Here is a 24,343-nt window from a genome sequence, read left to right as displayed (position 1 = left end):
CCTGTAAATGCAGTAGGTTATAGGCCTTGTGGCATTTTATTTTTTATAATGCAGTGTGTTTTGTGCTTATGGGATTTTTTCCTGTAAATGCAGTAGGTTATAGGCCTTGTGGCATTTTATTTTTATAATGCAGTGTGTTTTGTGCTTATAGGATTTTTCCTGTAAATACAGTAGGTTATAGGCCTTGTGGCATTTTATTTTTTATAATGCAGTGTGTTTTGTGCTTATGGGATTTTTTCCTGTAAATGCAGTAGGTTATAGGCTTTGTGGCATTTTACTTTTTATAATGCAGTGTGTTTTGTGCTTATGGAATTTTTTCCTGTAAATGCAGTAGGTTATAGGCCTTGTTGCATTTTATTTGTTATAATGCAGTGTGTTTTGTGCTTATGGGATTTTTTCCTGTAAATGCAGTAGGTTATAGGCCTTGTGGCATTTTATTTTTTATAATGCAGTGTGTTTTGTGCTTATGGGATTTTTTTCCTGTAAATGCAGTAGGTTATAGGCCTTGTGGGATTTTTCTTTGGTGTCTGTACTTCGGATCATCGCTGCTTCTACCTCCAAAGCATTTGCCTCCTCTGTCCCCCGAGATCTGGGACCGCGGAGTTAATCTCCGCCAGCCCAGTGTGTTTTTTCCAGCTGCCGGTATACCACCCGGCGGCCGGATCTTCTTTCCCACGTGGCTGCTTCGCTGCAGCCGTCCCTCCCCCCCGTGGGTCCCGTGTGTTTTACCCGGTCGCAGGGGTACTCGCGAGTGAGCGCGAGTACCCGGTGGTCGGATCGTTTCCTCCACATAGAGGCTTCACTGCGGCCGCCTCCGCCCGCGGACCGCGTGTGTGCGGGGGGGCGGGGGGTGTGCCCACGCGCAGCTCCTTCCCCGCCAGTACCGTTCTTGGCGGAGGTCTGTGGAGGGGCTTTCTCCTCCCCCATCTATAGGCAGGGTGTATTCAGACCCCAACCTAATTCGCTGGCAGTCTGGGAGGACCACCTCCCACCCTGCTCAGGGTGCATATCCATATAGAGACATATAGCAATTATGTGATCAAACATATATATTATATATTTTTACTTCTATATTTCTTCAAGGGCTGGAGATCAGCCTGTAGGCAATACACCCTGTACTTCTGAGTTTTCCTGCAACAGGATATCCTTATTTTTGGCCACAAGCATTAAGGTCTAACAGTTTCCTGTATATCTGTAGACACATTACCTCTGCCTAGGGGGGTTTGCATATTGGAGTTATTTCACCCTAGGTTCCCTGGTTTTCATTACACATATAGGGGGCTCTACACAGATTGACCCTCTGCTATTGTCGGAATACAACACCGGGGTATGCCCTGCTATGTCTGTGCCCCATTGATTGGCCTGCTATGTCTGTGCCCATAAGAACGGCCTGCTATGTCTGTGCCCATAAGATTGGCCTGCTATGTCTGTGCCCATAAGATTGGCCTGCTGTGTCTGTGCCCATAAGATTGGCCTGCTGTGTCTGTGCCCATAAGATTGGCCTGCTATGTCTGTGCCCATAAGATTGGCCTGCTATGTCTGTGCCCATAAGATTGGCCTGCTATGTCTGTGCCCATAAGATTGGCCTGCTATGTCTGTGCCCATAAGATTGGCCTGCTATGTCTGTGCCCATAAGATTGGCCTGCTAGGTCTGGCCCATAAGATTGGCCTGCAATACCTGTGCCCAATAAAATGGCCTGCTATGTCTGTGCCCCATTGGATAGCCTGCTATGTCGGTGCCTACTTGGATGGCCAGCTATGCCTGTGACTATTTGCTTGGCTAACCTTTCTGTGTCCATTCGTTTGACCTGCTGAGACTATGCCCTAAGGACGGGCCTACGCTATTGGTACCGAACCCCTTTTGGCCGCAGGCCTGGGGTAATATCACTGAGGAAAACCCAGTGCACACCAGTGACATGGAGATAGGCAGGTGTCCGGGCAAACACCATTGCCATAGTGTTCGAGAGGACACCAGTATACGGCCATCTGAATATGGCGGGAAGGGTGAAGGCCCTAAACCTCATGCCTGAAGGGCAAAGTTTCTTATGAAGACCCCGGACACATCCACGGTTTACTCCAAACTGGCGACTGCACGTCTCCAAGGAGAACTTCGCACCGGCAGGGACCGGTATTCAGACTCCTTCAGGAGAAAGCTGTGTTTTTCCCTTGTCTTTACCATCTACTCTGTATATGCCTCCCGGAGTCCCTATAGGTTCGGTAGTTTTTTCCTGCGTTAGGTTAGCTCCTGGCCCTGTCCAGTGGGATTTACTTTTCTTACCTTCCGGCCTGCTGTTTACATTCTATCCGAGATAGAATGGGTGTATTTTCTCTTATCTTCGTTTATTGTTGCTTTTTTGTTTTGTTTTGTTTTTTTCATGACTTCCTTTTCCTATTCGCTCGGGTCGTCGTGAGGCCTGACTTGGTCTCCTCCGACCTCCCGGGCACTCGTGGATTGCGGAGAACGTCTCCAACTTTCCTCGGACTACCAACAGCCTACCAGGACCCCGCGCGCGCGCGCACGGGATCCGGATAGTCGGTTGATAGTTTTCCATTCCTTGTTTCCCAGATTGCCCTCAGCCTTATGCTGACATTTGTGATTGGTGCGCCCTACGGTTTTGGTCACCCTGATCTCTAGGGACTCTAGTTTGCACCACAGGAGGGTGCGGCCCTCCATCACCTCGATCCGAGTATATTTATTTTCAGGAGCAGTGGGCGAATCCTCTCATACGGAACCGGATACTGATTTGTTATTAGAGGGCGCAGTCCCTCACTCGTCATCAACCAGATACTGGGCTGGATACAAAGTACAAGTTGGTGGACCCATTCTCATAGAGAGAACCGGTCTCGGATGTAGACTCTGCTGTTGGTTACTAATGGGTGCGGCCCGCTCAGGCTAGCACCCGGACACTCTCACGGTATGCGATCACAGTAGTAGAGAGCGCGGCTCTTTCATGCACTCGACGCTCTACAGTACCGGCCATTTGTTCATCACACAGGCTTGTGCCTGTGCAAGACATTGATGACTACATAGAGGGGTGTCCCTCCGGAATTCAATTAGAGCTGCCATCCACGCTACTGGCTTCGTCCTAGAGGACTGCCTGGTCATGCAAGTATTACATGTTTGGACTAGATCCCTCTATTCTATCTCCCGTGATGGATCTACTGGATCCGGGCTGCTGTAAAACACGCGAGAAATACTCAGAGGTATAACGGGGGGTGTCTCCCATTTATTTACACACACTCCTGGAGATGGTACACTAACGGATGGTCCTCCGGTATTTTGAGAGTGCAGGTTTTTGGCATATTCGGCACCATATAATACAGAGTTTGCTTTCTGTTTTAGATATCCAGACCATTACTAGCAAACTGAGCAGAAAGTTTCCCCCATGTCAAGATGTCGGGAGATACGGAGACCTTCATGGAGCAAACAGGCACCGCCTTGCTCGGGTAACAACATTAAGGAAGGACTATTGCCCGGTCTGAAGGTAAAACCGTACGTATGGGTCATATGGTAAATCAGGAATCCTCGTTTGTCTTGACTTCTCCGGTCTTTACGATCTTGGGATAAAATCGGAGCGCATACCTGGTGAACATGGTTCGGAGATGGAGGACCCTTCGTCTATACTCTATTCATCCCTCACGGGAGCCGTCTGTTTTTGGATTCGCGCTACCCCCTTTTTTTCAACTACCGTCGAGGGGATCTATGAGACTTTACGGAGGTACCTGGTGTACCCCGACTCCTACAGACATCTTTCACTCTTTGACGAGGGCATTGCTGGATGGAAATCTGCGTTCCGGTTGGCTTTTCCCTTCCTTTGAAGGTTTCCCGGATTCGCTATTCCCAGTATAGTCGACCACCGTCCTTCCACACAAGTTCAGTTCGGAACCCTGAATGGACGTCCTTTGGAGTCTTTCTCTACTGCGTCCAAGGTTTACTCAGTCCATTTGGAATCTTAGAATCACTTAGAATACGGCTAGTTTGGCCACGCTCTTGCCTGCATTATGAAATTATTCTCGGATGAGACATATCACCGGGTAGGACAGGAAGGAACGAAAGTTCCTCCTCGGTTTCTTTTTTTTTTCTTTTTTTTTTTTTTTTTTTTTAATTCTTTATTTTTGGTGCAATGGCGTTTACAAACAAGCCTGAGGTGCCACGACAGCAGACACAGGCCGAACAGTGCAGTCAAAGTCATGACTATATACAATTGCACATTTTTATATAAGACAGGTTGTATACGTAAGTTAAATTGTTGCAGGTAAGGTGAATGTAATGGCAGTTGCGAGATTTAACATCAAGAAACAAGTTACAAACTGTGCTGTGATATGTGTGTATCTGTATGATTTCGTTGGTCTGGTACTTGCTTATGAGAGATACACTTGAGTGGTGCCAGGCAGGCGGACTCTGTTTCCTTAAGAGATTAAGTGACAGGTTATGTGAGTGCGTGACTGAAGCATGCAGTGTAGCATTAAACGAGTGTGAGAGGCATATTGCATAAATGTTAACTATGTAAAAGCGGTCAAAACAGTAAGTAGGACAGTTAATTTCTTTAGGGTACTGCTTTGTTGATGAGTCTCTGATTCGGAGGCTGTAGTGTGGCACAGACAGCGTCTGTTGTAGCAGAGGCTATGATAGTGTACCCCTGCAGGATCCTGACTTGTGAGTCCGCTGTTAGCCTATACCCTGTACTGGGACGGGCTTTTGGGACACTTGTAAGTCCTGGCGGGGCATGGCTAGGTGCATCGCCGCTGGGTCCGGTAGCTGGCTCACCCGTCCGCCGTTGTGGAGGCTTGCTTTGAAGACATAGGTAAGTCGTGTCCCCCTCTGGTACTCTGAGGCTCTCCGCGATGCCGGGTGGGTTCGGGGTCGTTTGAGGAGCTTGCCAGTAGTTGGTTGCATTGTGGGTCTTGGCTTATTGCTTGGTCTGTGGGGAGCTTGCAAGCTGCTTTGGGTAGGCCTCTTAATGCGGCGAGTGCTTGCCTGTTTATGGGCGGGCAGGAGGGTACTTCTTCTCCAGCGCCATCTTGTGGGTCCAATCGGCTGGGGGGCCATGCGGTTCTGGTGGGTAATTGCGGGTCCCCCATTGGGTGAGTGTATTGGTTCTGTGGCCCTCCGTTCTCTATCCGCCAGCTTTGCCCAGAAGGCGTCAAATATCGCATCAAGCTTGGCCTGCATGTGGTACCTTGCTGTGAGGTAGTTGTGCTCCCAGGTGGCGTCCGCCATTGTGTAGGCCCCTGTAGTGAGGGGTTGCCTGAGAGGCTCTGCTGTCAGTGCCTGACTGAGCCCCGCTGCCTGGAGGGGTTGGACCGGGATCACCCCCGCCGGTCCTGAGGGGGGGGAGCGGGTAGGCTGTGGCTTGGTACCTCCTCCTCCTCGGTTTCTAATACGATTTTGGTAGTGGACTTGGGCGCATTCCTTGAAATTGGAGATCTACCTGCAAGACCGCATCGCCGAATATCCCTGGCACGATCGGAGGAACCGCCTTACGGATCATGAGTTGAGACAGGGTGACAGTTTCTTCTCGCGTCCCCAAGTCCGAACTTGACCTTTGATATTAAAACTACAGGAAGGTGGCTGATAGGTCAGCTTGCCAGCTCATGGACCGGCTGCTAGGAAACAAGTCGCAACCACATACAATGGATTTACCAGCGGATGGTACTTTTTTCCGTAATTGAGATGCTTCGTCGGCTGGCATTTTCTTTTATCCGTCTACTGGCAATTATCGAACTTGGAATGTCCAATTAGGATTACTCTGATATTTCCTGCAATAGATACCAGCGACACAAACAGCGTTGGATTGGTGAATTGAGCGTTGAAACAGCAAATACGAAGCCTCCTGTCATGTTATAAAATTGTAGATTATGCTAGCTTTAGTGTACCTATAATCTTAATTTTATTAATGACAGGAGGCGAGTATTTCCCACCCATTCTTGTCCCTCCCTTGTTTAATGTTATAGTTTAGATTATCAGGTACGTATGCAACTCTGTTTGTTGTCTCTGATACCTGTCGCTTGTTCCTTATGTCTGTGTTTTTTTCATAAGTAGGGTTGGGATATCTACATATTAAGGTTAATTTTGGTTGCTACATTGGGTACCTACATGTTTATTCTGAGTACATTTAATTGGATAATCAACCTGTTCGATTCTGTTTTTCTCTCGTTTCAGTTTACAGTCCATCAACACTATCTAGTTTGACGGTTACTCTCGGATGGTGGACATCGTTATATTCATCGTATCTAGGACTTCGTTTCTTCCCCATGATGTTCTCTGCCTTTTATTCTGTTTTGTCGCAGCTTGAAAGAGGAAATGATGCATGGGGAGGGGAGTTTTATAGTACCTAACTTTTTTCTGATTGGTTGTTTTTTCTGTGCTGCTGTGGAGTTCTAGTAAAGAGAGACTTAAGCAAATACTCGCCTCCTGTCATTAATAAAATTAAGATTATAGGTACACTAAAGCTAGCATAATCTACAATTCTTATATATCTATAAAAAAATATATCAAGTAATCCAAAATGGGTTTCAAGCTTGGCAAACTATTTTAACTTTGCCAATGGGGCAATTTGTGAAAGGTTATGAATTCCACAGTTTTTCCACTTTGATAAATCAATATATTTTATATAAGATTGTATTACTTCAATAGGTGTGGTTAGAAGGAGTGTATCGGAAATTACCAATTTCTTCTTGAAGTTTTTTAGAGCCAGAGTAATATTGTTCATGATTTTGTTCAAAGATTTAAACGATTTGTAATAATTACAGTCAGTCCATATTAGGTTAAACAAAGATATTTTATGACTGGATCGTTCTTCCATTAACTTCCAACTCGGATGATCAGAAATCTGATAATCCCACTTTAAACTGTGGCTAAACATAGTGATATCATGTAATTATATTATGTCTGGGAGGTTTATTCCGCATTTGTCAGCTTTTTTAGTTAGAGTATTATAAGAGATTCTACTTGTTTTATTTCCCAAAATAAAAATCATGAAGTGTTTCTTAATATATATAGACAATATATCTTGGGACTCTTAGAGGTATTGATCTTAACAGATATAACAAGTTTTGGCAGAATATATGCAGTGATTGTATGTAGTCGGCCAAGCCATGAGATTTCAAGATTTTTCTTGATTTATTCTTATTCGAATGCCTAGATATTCAATAATCGCTTTGTTCCAATCATAATTAAACTTCTTAAAATATCAAGTCTCTCCGGGATTATTTTTACTGTTAGTATTTGAATCATATTTATATTAATTTTATACCCAGAAAATGTTCCAAATTACTGAATTGTATCTAAAACTTGAGGAATAGATTTTACTGGGTTAGTTAGCGAAAGGAGAACATTGTCTGCATACATTTTTAATAAATTTTAATTATGATTCTCCTCTGAGATATTTATGTCATTGATTAGGTCATTAAGTCTAATCGCTGCTGCCAGTGGTTCCATAGATAAAATATATAGGAGAAGCGCCAGAGGGCATCTTTGCCTTGTTCCGTTCCTAATGGAAAACCGGTCAGATACCATACCAGGGCCCAGAACTCTAGCTTGTGGAGTAGTATATAAAGCCATAGTGTTATCTTTAAAAAACCCGGTCAGGCCAACTCTATCCAACACCATGTCCAGGAAGTTCAAGTTCACCCTGTCGAATGCTTTCTCTGCGTCCAAAGCTATAAAGGCTATTGGTATTTTGTGTACATTTGAGTAATGTATCATATTTAAGATTTTCTGCGTATTGTCAATCATATCTCTTCTTGGTACCGATCCAGTTTGGTCTCTGTGTATAAGATCTGGTATTACTGTTTTAGTCTGTCAGCCAGTATCTTAGAGAATATCTTGATATCCAAGTTAATCAGAAAGATGGGACGATAATTCGACAGGGTGTCCGGATCCTTCCCGAGGTTAGGAATCGGTACAACATTGGCCTGTAATAACTCCTGTGTAATAATCTTATGGACAGTAAATTCGTTAAAGGTTTGCTGTAATATTGAAGAAACAGCACTTTCAAATGTTTTATAGAAAAAGCCATCTGGATCTGGAGCTTTACCTCTTTTTAAGCATTTAATTGTATTTTGAATTTCAATAATAGAAAAAGGTTGATTCAAAGCTTCCAATTTTACAGGATTCTGTTTTGGAAGATTATATTTATCTAGAATTTTTTTTATCTTCACTATAGTATCTGCATTAATATTATTTTCGAGATTATAAAGAGATTGATAGTATTTGCTTGGGAGAGAGTAAAGTTTTATCACCCACTCCTATTTTCCTGATACGCTTGTTCCTCCTTTTGAATTTTAATTTCTTGGTGAGAAGTTTATCGGTTTTATTGTTATTAAGATACATGCTTTACTGACGTGGCATGCACACAGGAACACCAATACTGTATACACAATACTATTATTGTACACATAGAGGAACACCCATAAGTACATGTAATTATAATGTTGCACACAGAGAACATGGACTTATGAGCATACTGATAACGGAGGGGCGTCACTCCCAAGTTTCATACAGAGCACTTATAGGTCTAAGGTTGTAGGCTATAGTCTCAAGCTATTCTTTGGTGGCCTAAAATGTCAGAGATAACTTTTTAGCATTGCATGTTTTGTTCATGGACTGGTGGCCCACAATCTCAATATTCTCAAGGCCTGGGCTGGTCCACACTCCACTGTAGTATCTGGGAAATATGATGTACCTGGAGGTACTTACAAGTGACCACAAAATGAGATGAGATAGTGCTCATAAGATTCATAACCTATGCCATATATCTTTGTTGGTCATTGAGTGACAGGGACAAAGTCCAAGTCTCTAAGTCATGCAAAGATTGCTTTGCGTTCCCCCATTATACTGTGAAAGCCATATTAATAGGGATGGCTGAAGTTATGAGGTGCAACATTATATATTCATGGAACCTCCATCTCTCGAATCTATATATTACATGCTTCATTTGAGTAGAAACTGCCATACACAAATCTATATGTTTTGTGCACAAAAAAAGGCAATTTGTTTGTACTTGCCATTCAGGCCTGGTGTTAAATTCTACATTTAGTTTGTCAATTTATTTATTTATTTATTGTAAGAAAATATTTAAAGAGACACTATTGTCACCAGTATTCTGGTGTCTATAGTATGTCCCTGCAGGCATTTTAATAAAAACACTGCCTTTTCAGGGAAAAGGCAGTGTTTCATTGCTGCCTGGTAACACCTCTAGGTGCAGTTACTCAGACGGCCACTAGAGGTGCTCCCCATGTCAGTACTGCATTGTATGCAACAAATGCAAATGTTTGCTGGCATTTTTGCCAGGGGTAGCAGTGTCCATCATAAGGTATTTATTTCATACACTAACTAAAAAAATGTGCACTGTATTTCAGTAACATAAATAACAGATGCATTTTTATAGATTTCTCAGAAAACAGTCTCAAAATCTGCAGGCCAAATGGCCTGCAGTCTAATTTTGCAGTCTAATTTTGCATTCACGTTTTAGAATGTGTGGGGCATAGTGATGTCCCGAACAGTTCGCCGGGAACCGTTCGCCGGCGAACACGCGCGATGTTCGGTCCGCCCCTATTCGTCATCATTGAGTAAACTTTGACCCTGTACCTCACAGTCAGCAGACACATTCCAGCCAATCAGCAGCAGACCCTCCCTCCCAGACCCTCCCCCTCCATGACGAATAGGGGGCGGACCAAACATCGCGCGTGTTCGCGACTGCGAACACGCTATGTTCGCCCTGGAACGGTTCCCGGCTAACTGTTCGGGACATCACTAGTGGGGCACATTACATAGGATGTAATGTATTATGTTCTTACTTACCAGCTCTGTATTCTCCAGGACTGAAATTGTATAAGGTGCATTTAGAAATTGTGGATCTATATCAGCTACATCCTCAATGGTCAGAGATACAAAGGTGGTACTGTTTTGATAAATGAATTCACCATGCAGCGTTCCTCCACTGTCCTGTATTTTGGAAAGAAATGTAAGAACTACAGAATGAAAGAAGTTAAATTTCTATGCAGCATTACAATATTGTTACCTAAAGAGGCATGCATCACTTGATAAAAAAAACTTTTTAATGAGATAGCTGTCTCACAGTGATGCATGTCCCTTTAAAATCAAGATGAAATCATTTTCTACAGGTATTTCTTTAAACAAAGGTTATGCCAAGACCTAAAATCAAATGTAAGTAGTCATTTAAGAAAAAAAGACTGAACTATATAATTCATGGAAACAAACATAACTTAATAGTTTGGGAGACCAACCCATGAATTGGGAAACACATTTATAAATACCAGTACCGCTAATTGATAAATATCGGGAAACATGATTCTTTAGCACAACGAACCAAAGACATCCAAGCAAAGACGAGATATTGGTCTGTTTTTACAGAGAAGACACGTGTATTCACTAATGTTAGAATCCAAGGTAAAAATTTATAGTCAAAACAGAAAAACTGGAAATAATCTGCCTGAGGATGGTTGCATAAGATAGAGCCATGCTGTTCACAGCTATGCTTATCCAAACAAAAATTATATATGCCTATCATCATTATACGAGGTTTGTCTGGAAAAAGTCCAGCCATCGTTGTTATAATGAGAACGGTGTGCGCGACATCAATGTAACCTGGCAGCCAAGGCGAATGCGCATGCGTGAACAATGACGACTTTATTGTACTAGTCAGTGGGGGTGTTAGATGCCGTTAAGTGAGCATGTGTATTGTGTGGCTGTTGCATTCAAAATGGCTGAGCGAGTAGAGCAATGAATCTGCACCAAATTTTGCGTTAAGCTTGAACATTCCTCCGTAGAAACTATTCGGATGATTCAGAATGCTTTCGGGGACGATGCAGTAAGTGCAGCGTAAATAAAAGTGTAGCACAAACAATTCAAAGCTGGTTGAGATTTGACGCCTTGTGACTTCTGGCTTTTCTTAAAACTAAAATCACCTCTAAAAGAGAAGAGATTGCAGTCAATGAGAGCCAGGTACATCGGATGAGGCAGCTAATGACAATTTCAACAAATAATTTTGCAGAGTGTTTTGAACAGTGGAAGAGAAGCTGGGAGAACTGTGTGATCTCCCAAGGTGCCTACTGAGGCATTATTGTCCTATGTACAATGTTTCTTGAATCTTGCATCTCAATAAATGTCTCTATTTTTCATATTACAAGGCTGGATACTTTCAAGACAGACCTCGTATATTATATACGTACATACTGAGTTTCAAAACTGGAAAATGTGTATTCTTCTAGAATATACAGGCTTTTATACATGTTACATTGACTGAATACAAATATTCACATTATTTAAGCAGCAGTCACTCCTCTTGTCTTACCGTAGCTTTGACCAAAAGCTGGTAGAAACTGCTCAATGTGTTGTAGTTCAAGGTGCCATTGAGTACAATGTCTCCATTTCCTTGGATGATAAAAAGATACCTGGAATTTTCATTGTTAGGCATAACCTAAGGAGAATGGAAACATAGATGTCAGTGAAGACTATAATAGTATTAGAATAAACTTGTAATTCTAGGCTTTCACGGCCTATCAGCATTCATGTTACTGTTCACAACCCACATTTCCTTATTCATATTTCTTACCTTCTTACTTTTCATTTTCTTTATCTGATATTTTTTTCAACCTCTCTTTGTTTTCTCATCTTTATCTGATCTTTTTTCAGATCTACTTTTTTTATTACACATTTAGAAGTTATGTCTTCTTCATTCTTACCCTATGACAGGGGTCAGCAACTTATGGCACGTGCCTTTGCACGGCACTCAAGACTGCTAGAGTCAAACTGGCCAGGCCCTGGTCTACAGGAGTCCCAGTGGATCTTCAGATATCATGTATTCACAAATCCACAAGAAGCCCCCATATACAGCCCACATTCATAGGTATCATGCACAATACCACAAACTACTCGTGAACATATACAATATAACAGCCCACATACACACGAAAACAATGCTACAAAGCAACTGCAGCACTCATAAATGACATATGCATACACACCACACCTAAAAAAATAGGGACTTCAAGATCTTTTTTTGACACAGTACTACTAAAAGGTTGCCTACCACTGCTTTCCCTGTGAGATGGTTAGAACACTTTTCAGACCACCATTTTATGTCATATGACAACGTTAAATAATGTGCATACAAAAGAAAAACTGATTGTAGGGTAGCAAATCTAATGTTTATCCAAAGGCCGGATAAGACATCATTGAATATATTTGTATAATCAGCAGTGTGTTGCATTTGTAATATTTTTTATTTCTTATAAGGTCACAATTTTCTTATATATTGAGGTTTCCTATGTTTGCCCATGCATAGTTTATACCCCACTTCATTAATGTCTTACCGATACGATTTCATATGTTGGAGAAATAAGCCCAGCATTATCGTAGTCCACAGCGCTAACAGTGAAGATTATGGATCCACTCGTTGTATTCTGTAGATGAGACAGGAAGTTATTGCATGGACAAAAAGCACATGTAAAACCCAGAAACTGGCTAGGTACATCATATTACCTATCTGCAAATATAATGTTACATCAAAAATCATTAATACACAATATTGCAGTCTGGATTCTTTAATGAATCTGATCTAAAGGATATGGATTTGTGTATATAAGCCACAACACGCAGATCGGTCATTGATGTACAAAATGTATACATGCATCAAACATAGATACGAGTTACAGCAAAAGAAATTATGCAGTGGTAGCTCATTATCCATGCCAATGTGTATATCAAGCATGTCAAACTTGCGGCCCACAATGAACATCTTTGCGGCCCACCTGCCCTGGGGCCGCTTTGTGCTGTAGTTGCGACCAACCGCAAGAAAGGAGAGATCTTTCCTGTCTGATTCTTGACTTCACTTCCACTGACGATCACATGCTCCCAAGGCCGCAAGAAGGCGGATTGTCTCTCTGTCTGCAGAGCAGGCCAGCCACTGTCCCTTCCTTCCTGCTCGCAGTGCCAGAGGAGTGTCTGGCCTGCTTGAGCAGAGAAGAGCAGAGCTGGAACTGGAGGATGGGCGGCTCATGTTAAGGTAGGAGAAGAGGGCCTTGGTGAACCTTCCTGTGTAGTGTATTAAATTGGGGAGGGGGGCAGTGTATTAATTTGAGGGAGGGGCAGTGTTTTAATTTACGGGAGGTAAGAGGGCCAGTGTATTAAACTGGAGACGGGGGCAGTGTATTAATTTGGGGGAGGGAGGGGTGCTAGTGTATTAAATTGGGGGAGGTAGTGGGCAGTGCATTAGAGTGGTGGGAAGAGGAGGCAATGTATTAGAGTGGTGGGAGGAGGGACAACGTGTTAAATTGGGGGGAGGGCAGTGTATTAATTTGGGGGAGGGAGTGGGGCAGTGTATTAAATTAGGGGAAGGTGGGGGCAGTATTAGAGTGGTGGAAGGGGGGGACAATGTATTAGAGTTGTGAGTGTGGGCAGTATGTTAAATTGGGGTAGGCAGTGTATTAAATTGCGGGAGGGAGGACAGTGTATTAAATAAGAGTGGTGGGAGTGGGGGCAGTGTATTCAATTAGAGTGGAGGGAGGGGGCAGTGTATTAGGTTAAGGGGCAGTGTATTAGATTGGGTGGATGGGGCAGTGTATAAGAGTGGTAGGAGGGGGGGCAGTGTATTGGTTTTGAGGCAATGTATTGGATTTGTGGGCAGTGTATTAGATTGGGTCTGCATGGAGAAGCTGAATGCTCCCCATGGAGATGCTGATTGGCCGCACAGTTTTTTGCCACACATGCACAAAAGCCTATAGGAAAGCACTGGATTGGTTGAGATCATCAAGTTGATGACCTCAGCCAAAGTGAAGAGCACACTCATAGGACTTCAAAATCAACAAGATAACGTCATTTGTTTTTTACAGCTGTGCAATAGCATACATTCACCATTTCAGTCCCATTACCAAACTTTTCTTAATTACGTCAAGGTAGTTGGACTGAAATATTCAGTCTCCTTAAAATAAATTCACTCTTTTGTTTACTTTGAAGCCCTACGAGTGTGAGGATGTTCAGTGTCGGTTAGGCAACTTTTTTTATACTGTACTTTTCTAAATAAACCTAAGTTTCTAGGAAACCTCAAGGGTTTTTTTTCCGGCCCACATAAACATAAACCTTGTTTATTTGGCCTGTGTTAGCCTTTGAGTTCGACATGCTTGGTGTATATGGAACACATAGTTAATATTGACGACTCTGAGAAACCATCGGTAAATTGTGTGTTTAAAGGCGGATATCTCCCATAAGATCAAGAGCTCATTTTTATTTTGGTTTCTGACCAATCTTTACTTGCATGCTGCCCCAGATAAGTAGCTTGCACTAGGTGAATTCATATATTATGTATAAGTAGGTCCTTCAGTCTCATGAAATGTAACTTCAAACTGACGCACTAGGAACCTGATCTATCACCTAGGAGAGTGTCTGGGTTGATTATAAATGGAGAAAATGTAGAAAATTTCTATATTGATATTATAATTTTTTTGTGGTCACTGTGCAGAAGATTTCTTGTCAAATGTATTATTATAACATATATATATATATATATATATATATATATGTATTCTCATAATAGTCTGTGTTTGAGTTGCATGCACTACCCGTCTAACTATATAAATACGGGTTCAAAATTTCCACTTGCTCCTAACCATTGGCAAATGAATATTCAGCCCTGGCGAGCAGAAATTATCCCCTGGTAATTGTGCCATGAACCCTCTGCAGTGGTGAATAATTTTTAAGGACTGAATTATGTGAATTTCAAAATGTATTATTATTTAAAATAGCTGATCTGGAGGGGGGGACAGAGCCTAGCTATCAAGCAGAGAAGCAGGGCAGACGTGTGGTGCCTGGGCTCCCAAATCTCGGGCTGATTTGGGGGCATAAACCCCAGCAACAAGCAGCTAACTCAATGCACAGACGCCTCTCAAGTCCGGAGATTACTTCTGCCCAATCCTTACACGAGGCTACATTGAGCCCGGCCCACGAGGTGTCCTGCTGTAGTCTACTTCAGATGGGGCTGGGGAGATGCAGCCAATTGGGCTGTAGAGGACTCGCTATCCTGCATTTAATTTGTGCCGCAAGCTTCTTACACAACGCAGGAACCCACACCCAGGATGGCGGCTTCGTCTATACTGGTTGAGCGGGACCTATGTCTTCCCCACGAACCTCATAGCAGCCCCACAGCACATACATTACTCAGCCTGGATGATGCCTTCCAGGCCTTCTGGGCAAGAATCCAAACCCGTGCACGAGCAAGATTGCTAGAGTGGCAGGAGGATCGCGCAGCAAGCAAGGAAAGCTCTCCTCAAGGTGATCCTGTAACACAAGCATCTCCCACTCCTGTCATTTACATTCTTGGGCTGAGAGCCAGCAGACGCTCAGCCTCTCAGCATCAACCATATCCAAGGAGGATCCCACGCCGTCGCCGGTTATTACAATCTGGACCCTCCATCTCTCCCAAAAAGGGAAAGGACCCGGCTTCCAAGAGTGCCTGAGTCCATAGACCCTCACACATGGACCCTCACACAGGCCTGGGGATGGAGGAGAGCCCTAATCTGGAGTGGATTCACGATGCTCAGCCTGAGCTTTCCTAGCTGCATAACCTCTCTGCCACTGATGGAGATTGGCTGACTCTGGTGTTGGAAATGCTGATGGGTTTCTTTCATATAGTTTGCAATACCTGCTATGGCACTAATTTTGCTTGTTAAATGTCTTGATTATTTTCTAATTTCTTGTCTCAACTTATTTCTTATGATTACTCGCTGTCTTTCTGTGGTCCTGGTCACCCTGTGGTTCTACAAGCCAGTGTCTAGATAATTCTAAGCGCTAGGGAATCTACACTTCCAATATATGTGTATACCAGTAGTTTATTTTTCTAACTTTGTGAGTAATAGCATCTAGGCAAGTCTACCCTGTTTTACCTCATAATAATATATAAAATTGTGCAGAATTTCTATCCACGACTTGCAAAAACAAAAAATGTGTGCATTTCCTCTTGACAATATGTGTACTTAATCTAAGCCTGCATACAGACACAATACATCTTATCCATATGTCAATGTTACTCGTTATACGTTTAACTGCACCTCAAAAATAAATAATTTTAATATAAAAAAATTGCTGATTTAGAGAGAATCGACTTTGTTTTCATTTCGGCTATGTTGGATGTATATATTAAATTCACTTTTAATTAACTTTGCATTCCCAGAAATTCTCACATTAGTGAATAACCCTGACAATAGGAAAATCACTTGATAAACCAGCCCATTAAAAAGAGTATATGCAACACTACCAAGGTGACAGAATATGGCAGATAAATTCAAGGGATGAATTAGTGTGTCCCCCTCTTTGGTTTGTAATTATCTCTGCGTCCATGCACAATGCGTTAAAAAAAAAAGAGCATTATATAGAGAAATAAATCTCAAAAAGACAATAAATACATGATAGCTGCAGTATCCCTCTTGAACAATTATAGGAGCTCTCACCTCAAAAACAATGTCAGCGTAGGGAATTTTGAGAAATACTGGTGCGTTATCATTGCAATCTTCCACGATGATTGTCATAGGACTTCGAGTCTATAGAGAAACATTTATTGGAACATAAAACACAATTGTAGTTATTATTATAAAAATATAATAATACATGTGTATAGAAGTAGGGATTTGGCTGAGGATATTAGGTGTTAATGTTTGTTAATTCATGAATAGCAGAGGGAAGATATGTTGCAGATAAATTATAGATGGTACAATTGTATAGAGGTGTGCATTAAACATTATAGCAGACATTGTGACTGTCAAGACTGTTCATGGTCAATTGCCCAAGGGCACATGTGCACTGCGGGCTTGGGAGGGTTAATTGTGCCTCGCGCTGCATACGCTCGCTCAGCATTGCAAGGGCATCAAGTTTGGTGGCATGATGCCCTCGCGGTCGGCATTTATTTTTAGTGTCTTCGCAGTCTGCCCTCCAATTGGAGTGCTTGTCCTCAAGGTTATTTTCACGGGAAAACTGGGTATATAAGCCGTTCTGAGGTAACGGCTTGGCGCCAGCAGAATAAATAGTGAAGTAGGCCCCAGCGAATTTTGCTCTGCAGCTGCTCCCTTGCTTCCTGCCTTCCTTTCCTTGCTGTGCTTTCTCCCTTGTCTCCATGTTGTTTTCTGGTTATTTCCTCTCACACAGAATTTCCTATGGAGCACTTATTAGAGGAAATTAAGCGCAGGGCATTCAGAAGTTTGATTTTAATTCAGGAAGCCCTCTAGTGGCTGTCTCGAAGAAAACCACTGAAGGCAGACTTAGAGCTGCAATGTAAACATTGCAGTTTCTCTGGAACTGCAATGTTTAACATTGCCGCACTAAGGGCAAAAGGGACACTGAACCCAGGCCACTTCAATGAGCTGAAGTGGTCTGGGTGCCTACAGTGTCCCTTTAAGGAAAAATATGTAATGATGAATATATTAATATTTTGCCATTATTACCAGCTTCAAACTACTTTTTATTGAAGTAGTACAAGAGGAAGAAAGGAAAAGGTCAATTCCCAGGTATTATAAAGGGACACTATAGGCACCCAGACCACTGCAGCTCATTGAAGTGGTCTGGGTGCAGTGTCCCATCACCCTTAAACCTGAGCATGTAATTATTGTATTTTGTAAGAAACAGCAATAATTACCTTTCAGGGTTAACTCACCTCTACTGGCTGTCTATCAGCCACTAGAAGGACTTCCGGGTTGTTAGGTGATTTTTGGTCGCCTAACTGATGTTGGACGTTCTCACGCTATGCATGGGGACTTCCAGCACTACCCGAAACCCCATAGGAAAGCATTGTATAGTGCCTTCCTATGGGGAAATTGTAAGGTGAGTGCGGCCATTGCCTTGCATGCGCATTGTAGATTATGCTAGCTTTAGTGTACTTATAATCTTAATTTTATTAATGACAGGAGGCGAATATTTGCTTAAGTCTCTCTTTACTAGAACTCCACAGCAGCAAAAAACACAGAGAGTAAACAACCAATCAGAAAATAGTAAGGAGACCATATAACTCCCTTCCCAACATTCCATTTCCTCTTTCAAGCTGCGATAACAAACACAGTCAGGGAAAAAACTTAACACAATATAACAATAACGGTCCATCTTGACAGAAATAACGGTTCTCGTAGAAATTTTTAAACCGAATCGAAGACCTGAACTTGACTTCATCCTGAGAACTTTACACTGAAACGAGAGAAACAGAGTCGAAAATTGTGATTAGCCAATGAAATGTACTCATAAAGTCATGTAGCCACCCAGCATAATTTAGTAGGGAAAAAACACCAAGTCTATCGATCCCCGCCCTAGGAATTGAAAACACCGAAATAAATAATCACTAGAGAAACTGACCAGATGTATAAATTTTTATTCAAATTCAACATACAAGAACAAAAAGAAAACAAGGGTCGGGAAACAACAGGGTGGGAAATATTCGCCTCCTGTCGTTAATAAAATTAAGATTATAGGTACACTAAAGCTAGCATAATCTACAATTTTATAACATGACAGGAGGCTTCATATTTGCTGTTTCAATGCTCAGTCAGTAGAGCCAACGATGCATGTTCCGCCGGTCTGAAATAAAACTTCCGGGAGGTGTCCTCTCGAGACCAGTCTGCTGAACGTAGAATATCGGATAGGGAAGCACCCGCTATCAGTGCACCTGCCGCTGCCGCACCCCTCCACGCCGAGGACTCCACGCCGGCCAACGATAGTAGCCATCGGATCCAGTGAACCAGGGTAACGGTCGAAACCGGTTTGTGTGGGCGTACGTAGGAAATTACCAGTTGTCCCGATTCTGAATGTCGAAGCGGTTTGGTAATTGCCACATAACGAGACGGGGTAGAAACTACACAGAGCCTAGGAGCCTCTCGAAAAAAAGGGTAGAAAACTGCAGAAGAGTCGGATTTGGTACGTCTCGATACCGAAAAAGTCGGAGACCCGACGAAATGACACCAGGCACAAAAGAAGTGCAAATTTGGCCGACAGTTGTCGTAGAGAGAGATCCTGATTCTCCGGCCAAGACTGAACGAAATCTAAAACCCGGTGTACATCCCAGAGCGATGTATATTTAGGAGCTGGGGGACGCGATAGTCTGATCCCTCTCAACAATCTACAAACCAAGGGATCCTGTCCAATCGGCGTCCCTTGAAGAGGGACATGAGCCGCTGAAATGGCCGACTTGGCCACGTTCACCGAACGATACGATTTACCTTGGTCAAATAGATGCAAAAGGAAATTCAGTACGTTGGATACAGGTGCTGTAAAGGGATCAACACTCCGTTCCAAGCACCAACGACACCAAACGTTCCAGGCGGATAGATAACATCTTATCGTGCCTGGGGCCCACGAGTCCATAGGAGGTCTCTAGCCGATTCCGATAGTTCATCGACATTCCAGGTACCCTGGAAAGAGTCCAAGCCACCAAGTGGAGATGGCCCTCTAGTACGAGAGGGTGATGGTTGCCTTGTGTATCTGATAGGAGCATCGGCAGGGACGGGAGAAGAAGCGGATCCTGCCAAAGAGGCGCCAGCAACACCAACGATACTTGTTGACGCCGTAACTGGAGTAGGACCCTGGAGATCATAGTGAACGGTGGAAAAGCATAGGCTCCCTGTGACGGCCAGTCCTGAAAGAAAGCATCCACTGCTGTGCACGTCGGGTCTGGGAGCCAGCTGAAGTAATTCGGGATCTGGAAGTTCGTTCTGGAAGCGAACAGGTCCACCATGAATGGGCCCCTTTGTCGTGCCACTTCAAAGAAGACTTGCCGATGTAGTCGCCAATCGCTGGCATCCCTCCAGTGTCTGGAGAACCAGTCTGCCGTCAGGTTCGATACTCCTGGGAGATACTCCGCCTGGAGAGTGATATTGCGCTGGAGGCAAAAGTTGTAAATCTCCTTCGTGACTTCCGTCAGTGTTCGAGAACGGGCCCCCCCCCAGGCGGTTGATATACTGCACCGCCGAGATATTGTCCATCCTTAGCAGAATGCAGCAATCCGACAGGTGACCCACAAGGCTGCGTATAGCGAACGATCCCGCAATCATTTCCAGGCAATTGATGTGATATCCTGCCTCTGTGTTCGATCAGGGGCCTCCCGTGGAGGCGATCGTGCAAGTCACACCCCAGCCCCATAGGCTTGCATCCGATTCTAGGACAAAGTCCGGGGTCGGCCCGAAAATCACCTTGCCGTTCCAGGCCGACATGTGTAACAGCCACCAGCGGAGTTCGGTCTTGACTTCCTGTGTGAGAGGAATTCGCTGGTCGTATGAGGGCGCTTTCAGGCGCTGCATGGCCCTGTAGTGAAGGGGTCCCGGATAGATGGCTTGGATAGAAGTGGACAGGAGGCCCACTACCCGTGCCAAGACCCTGAGAGGGACCATATCCTGGCGTAGGATCCGCCGAATCTCTTTCCGAATGGCCGTGATCTTCGTCTGAGGGAGGTGTAGGATGCACTGAACCGCATCTATTTCGAAACCCAAAAATTGAACCACTTGCGTCGGCGTCAGGGCCGACTTCTCCTGGTTGACCACAAACCCCAGGGATTTGAACAAGGAGACCGTGTAGGCCGTCTGAGATTTCCGCCTGGAGGCGTCCTCGCAGAAAAGAAGCAAATCGTCCAGATATATCAGGCATCGAATGCCTCTGGAGCGCATGCGTGCGGTCACCGGTTTTAAGAGCTTGGTGAAACACCACGGTGCCGATCTGAGGCCGAAGGGAAGGCAGGTGAATTGATATGGCCTCCCTTTCCAAACGAAGCGTAGAAATCGACGATAGTCGGGCGCCACAGGAACGGACAGGTATGCGTCCTTTAGGTCTAGTTGAGTGAACCAATCCCCTTGATGTAAGAGGTCCCGTAGGAGATGGATGCCTTCCATCTTGAAGTGATGATAAGAAATGAAGGCGTTCAGGTTTCACAGGTTTATAACCGGACGGAATTCTCCCGTCTTTTTCTTGACTAGAAAAATGGAGCTGAAGAAACCTCCTTCGTCTGGTGCCCACTGAACTGCCCCTTTGTTGAAGAGGGCCTGTATCTCGGCATCCACCAGGGCCTTTAATTCCCTTGATATGATACTGGAGTCCGGGGGGGGGGACGACTCCTGAACAGGTGGTGAATGGAAATCTATAACATAACCTCGGACCGTTTGGAGGATCCATGCGTCCGAAGAAATTTCTCTCCACCTGTCGAGACAAAAACGTAATCTGCCGGCATACAAATGCCTTTGAAAAACATGTGGTGTCATGTGTCTCACCTGAGGGCAGCCTGCCTCAACCACGTGCTCGGTTTCCTCTGCCACGGTCCGATCTCCAGGAGGTGAAGGACCCCAAGCGGTAGCTGGGGAAGAATGATGGTGTTCGGGATCCTCGTTGACCTGAGGGCCAGAAGAGGCTAGAGGCACGACCCCTCTGCCTACCAGCCCTGCCAAAAACACGAGAAGACTGAGAGCGGAACACTCTTCTCATCGATGACTGCGCCTTATTTAAAGTAGCATAGAAGTTAACGTGCCTCTGGAGCTCTTTGATGAAGGGCTCCCCGAATTACAGGCCTTTGGCCAACGGGCCCAACTCCATTGATCCCAACTCCGACAACTTAGCGTCCATGCGCATGAGGACCGCTCTTCTCCGTTCCGTGCATAAAGCCGCGTTGGAGTTGCCCAGCAGGCAAACGGAGCGTAATGCCCAATCTCTGACGGCAGTAGCATCCAGGGGAGAGCCCTGCGTGACAGCCTCGTCCGCCATGGTAAGGATCTGTGTCAGTGGCCCCAGTATGTCCAGCACCTTATCTTGTGCGAGGCGGAGGTTGCGTTCGACCCCTTTCTTGGGATCGCGACCAGTCCGGGTCAATAGGTGGAGACCATCGGATCAAATTCGGGTGTCATAGCGACCTTGTCTGGCAAGGCGGGTCTGGGGAATTCTGCCCTCAGCCTCTTTCGAACTGCCCAATTAAGGGGTCTGCGAACCCAATAATGAACGAACTGGGCCAGATGTTCGGGTAGAGACCACTCAGGAGACCGGGAGTGTCGGATGTTGCGTGGGTCGAAGAGGGGTTCGCCCGTGGCATCCAAGAACACGTCCTCCCCAAGGATGGTGTGAAGGTTTTCCAAGGTGGTCTCACCGGCGTCCTGTCGGTATGCCCATTCCTCCGAATCTTCCCCACCCCACCCGCCTTCGTCCTCTGAGGGGGACTGATCTGCCCGCCATTCATCTAGGACGGACAGAGGCGCGGGGAGGGTGAAATCTTCCTCCTCTTCGGGGAAGTATCTTGGGCGTGCCGGAGGTGAAGCGGACGCCCGCTTAGGTCGCTTGGCAGGAGCCTTACCCTTCCGGGTAGTAGGCTCAGGGCCTGCACCCTTCCAATAGCGCTTAGATGCGCGTGACTGGCTCCTGTCCGGAGAGTCGGGGTCGGACTCAATCAGCGTGCGTTGAGCCTCCGATTTATCCCTATCTTGGGATGACTGGGGCATAGCGCGTGAAAGCGCTTTCTCCACAGAAGCGGCAACGGCCGCATTGATCATCGCCTGCAGGTTCTCTTGGGTCGTAGCGTCCATATCTTGGCAGTAGCGTGACCCTGCGGTAAAAATTACAGGCGAGACCCAGTTAATATTAGAGCAATGTATGTGGACACAATTCCTAGTATGGCCACAGAGGACCCCAGTCTAAACTCCCCAGTAAATAGTTTAGGCCAGCGGCTGTTGGGGGTTAGGGACGGCCAGCGCTGGCTCCTTAATGGGGTACTGACAGGGCGGTCCAATCATTAATCACAGACGGAGCAGGCCGATTAAATGGCACAGACACAGCAGGCCAATCTTATGGGCACAGACAAAGCAGGCCAATCTTATGGGCACAGACACAGCAGGCCAGAAGTATGGGCACAGACACAGCAGGACAGTAATATGGGCACAGGCACAGCAGGCCAGTAATATGGGCACAGTCTCAGCAGGCCAGTAATATGGGCACAGACTCAGCCGGCCAGTAATATGGGCACAGACTCGGCAGGCCACATGTGCACTTCGTGCTATATATAAAGGAGCTCTCCTCCTCAATAAAATGAAGGATGTGATAGTCTTAGGGCCTTAAGTAGGAAAAAAAAACAAATCCACAGAGGGGGCTAAAATCCTAATCCATCAGTATATACCAATGCATAGGGAAAATGCCTGTAGCAGAAACATACACATTTATAAAACTCACAAGAATTGACTGTACTAAATTATATACAGCATTAGAGGACATTGAACATTGCTTTATTCTATTTTGTCACTGTGTCAGAAAGAAAATAAATATAGGTTTCTTGTCTTGTATGGTATATACATAAACAAATGAAATAACACATTCAGATGAAAAAAGGGGGGAGGTTCCCAGACCACACATCGGCCTGCGGCCGCGGTCTATTGGCGTGGGAATCCCCTTGCCGGCAGCACACCAGGGAGCCCGGCGCCGAGAGTACTAAACGGGCGAGGGAGGGGGCGAGAGCGACAGGAGCTCCCTTCTCTGCCCAGCGGACTCACGCAGTCCGCGGATCGAGGCGGCCGCGAGCTGCGGCCACGTGTAGAAGTTCCGGTCGGCGGGCAGAGCGCTCAATAGCGAGCGCCCCGCGACCGGAGCGCCCCGCGACCGGAGCGGGAAAAACACTCAGGGGACTGCTGGAGACATACGGTCGCGGGGCTCGGGGGGATCGGAGGAGGCAGAATAGACCAGCCTCCAGAAACTCCGTGGTCCCGGGGCTCGGGGGGATCGGAGGAGGCAGAATAGACCAGCCTCCAGAAACCCCCGAGCAGGAAAGAAAACCCGCCCGGGAAAACAGCGAGCAAGCAGAGGGGACAGTAATAAGGGGAGTGAGATCCCCAGAGGGAAGAAGCCAAGAAGAAGAGCCAAAAAAGTCCCCAAATAAGTAAAAAAATACAATATGTAAAATGCATAAAATACTATATACAGCGGTCTGCGGATCGAGGCAGCCGCGAGCTGCGGCCACGTGTAGAAGTTCCGGTCGGCGGGCAGAGCGCTCAATAGCGAGCGCCCCGCAACCAAAGCGGGAAAAACACTCACGGGACCGCTGGAGACGTACTCCGCGGCCCCGGGGCTCGGGGGGATCGGAGGAGGCAGAATAGACCAGCCTCCAGAAACCCCCGAGCAGGAAAAAAAACCCGCCCGGGAAAACAGCGAGCAAGCAGAGGGGACAGTAATAAGGGGAATGAGATCCCCAGAGGGAAGAATCCAAGAAGAAGAGCCAAAAAAGTCCCCAAATAAGTAAAAAAATACAATAAGTAAAATGCATAAAATACTATATACAGTAAAACATAAAAAATCCAGGAGGCAGTGGTACTCTGACCTGTACTGATGCGGAGCAGC

At 45.2% G+C, this 24,343-nt stretch overlaps 1 protein-coding gene across 1 annotated transcript in view; it reads right to left on the bottom strand.

The window, feature by feature from the left end:
- The window catches only part of CDHR2 (cadherin related family member 2), a 173,225-nt gene that overhangs the window by 100,808 nt on the left and 48,074 nt on the right, over positions 1-24,343 (bottom strand). Inside the window, exons 6-9 of the mRNA XM_063447280.1 lie at positions 16,468-16,557; positions 12,340-12,429; positions 11,319-11,444; positions 9,806-9,949 (exon numbers count right to left, since the gene is read on the bottom strand). Coding sequence (XP_063303350.1) covers positions 9,806-9,949; positions 11,319-11,444; positions 12,340-12,429; positions 16,468-16,557 — 450 coding nt within the window. The remainder of the gene's footprint in view (positions 1-9,805; positions 9,950-11,318; positions 11,445-12,339; positions 12,430-16,467; positions 16,558-24,343) is intronic.

Source organism: Pelobates fuscus, chromosome 3 (genome assembly GCF_036172605.1).
Source record: "Pelobates fuscus isolate aPelFus1 chromosome 3, aPelFus1.pri, whole genome shotgun sequence".
NCBI classification, from domain to species: domain Eukaryota; kingdom Metazoa; phylum Chordata; class Amphibia; order Anura; family Pelobatidae; genus Pelobates; species Pelobates fuscus.
This window is presented reverse-complemented; position numbering and strand designations above follow the sequence as displayed.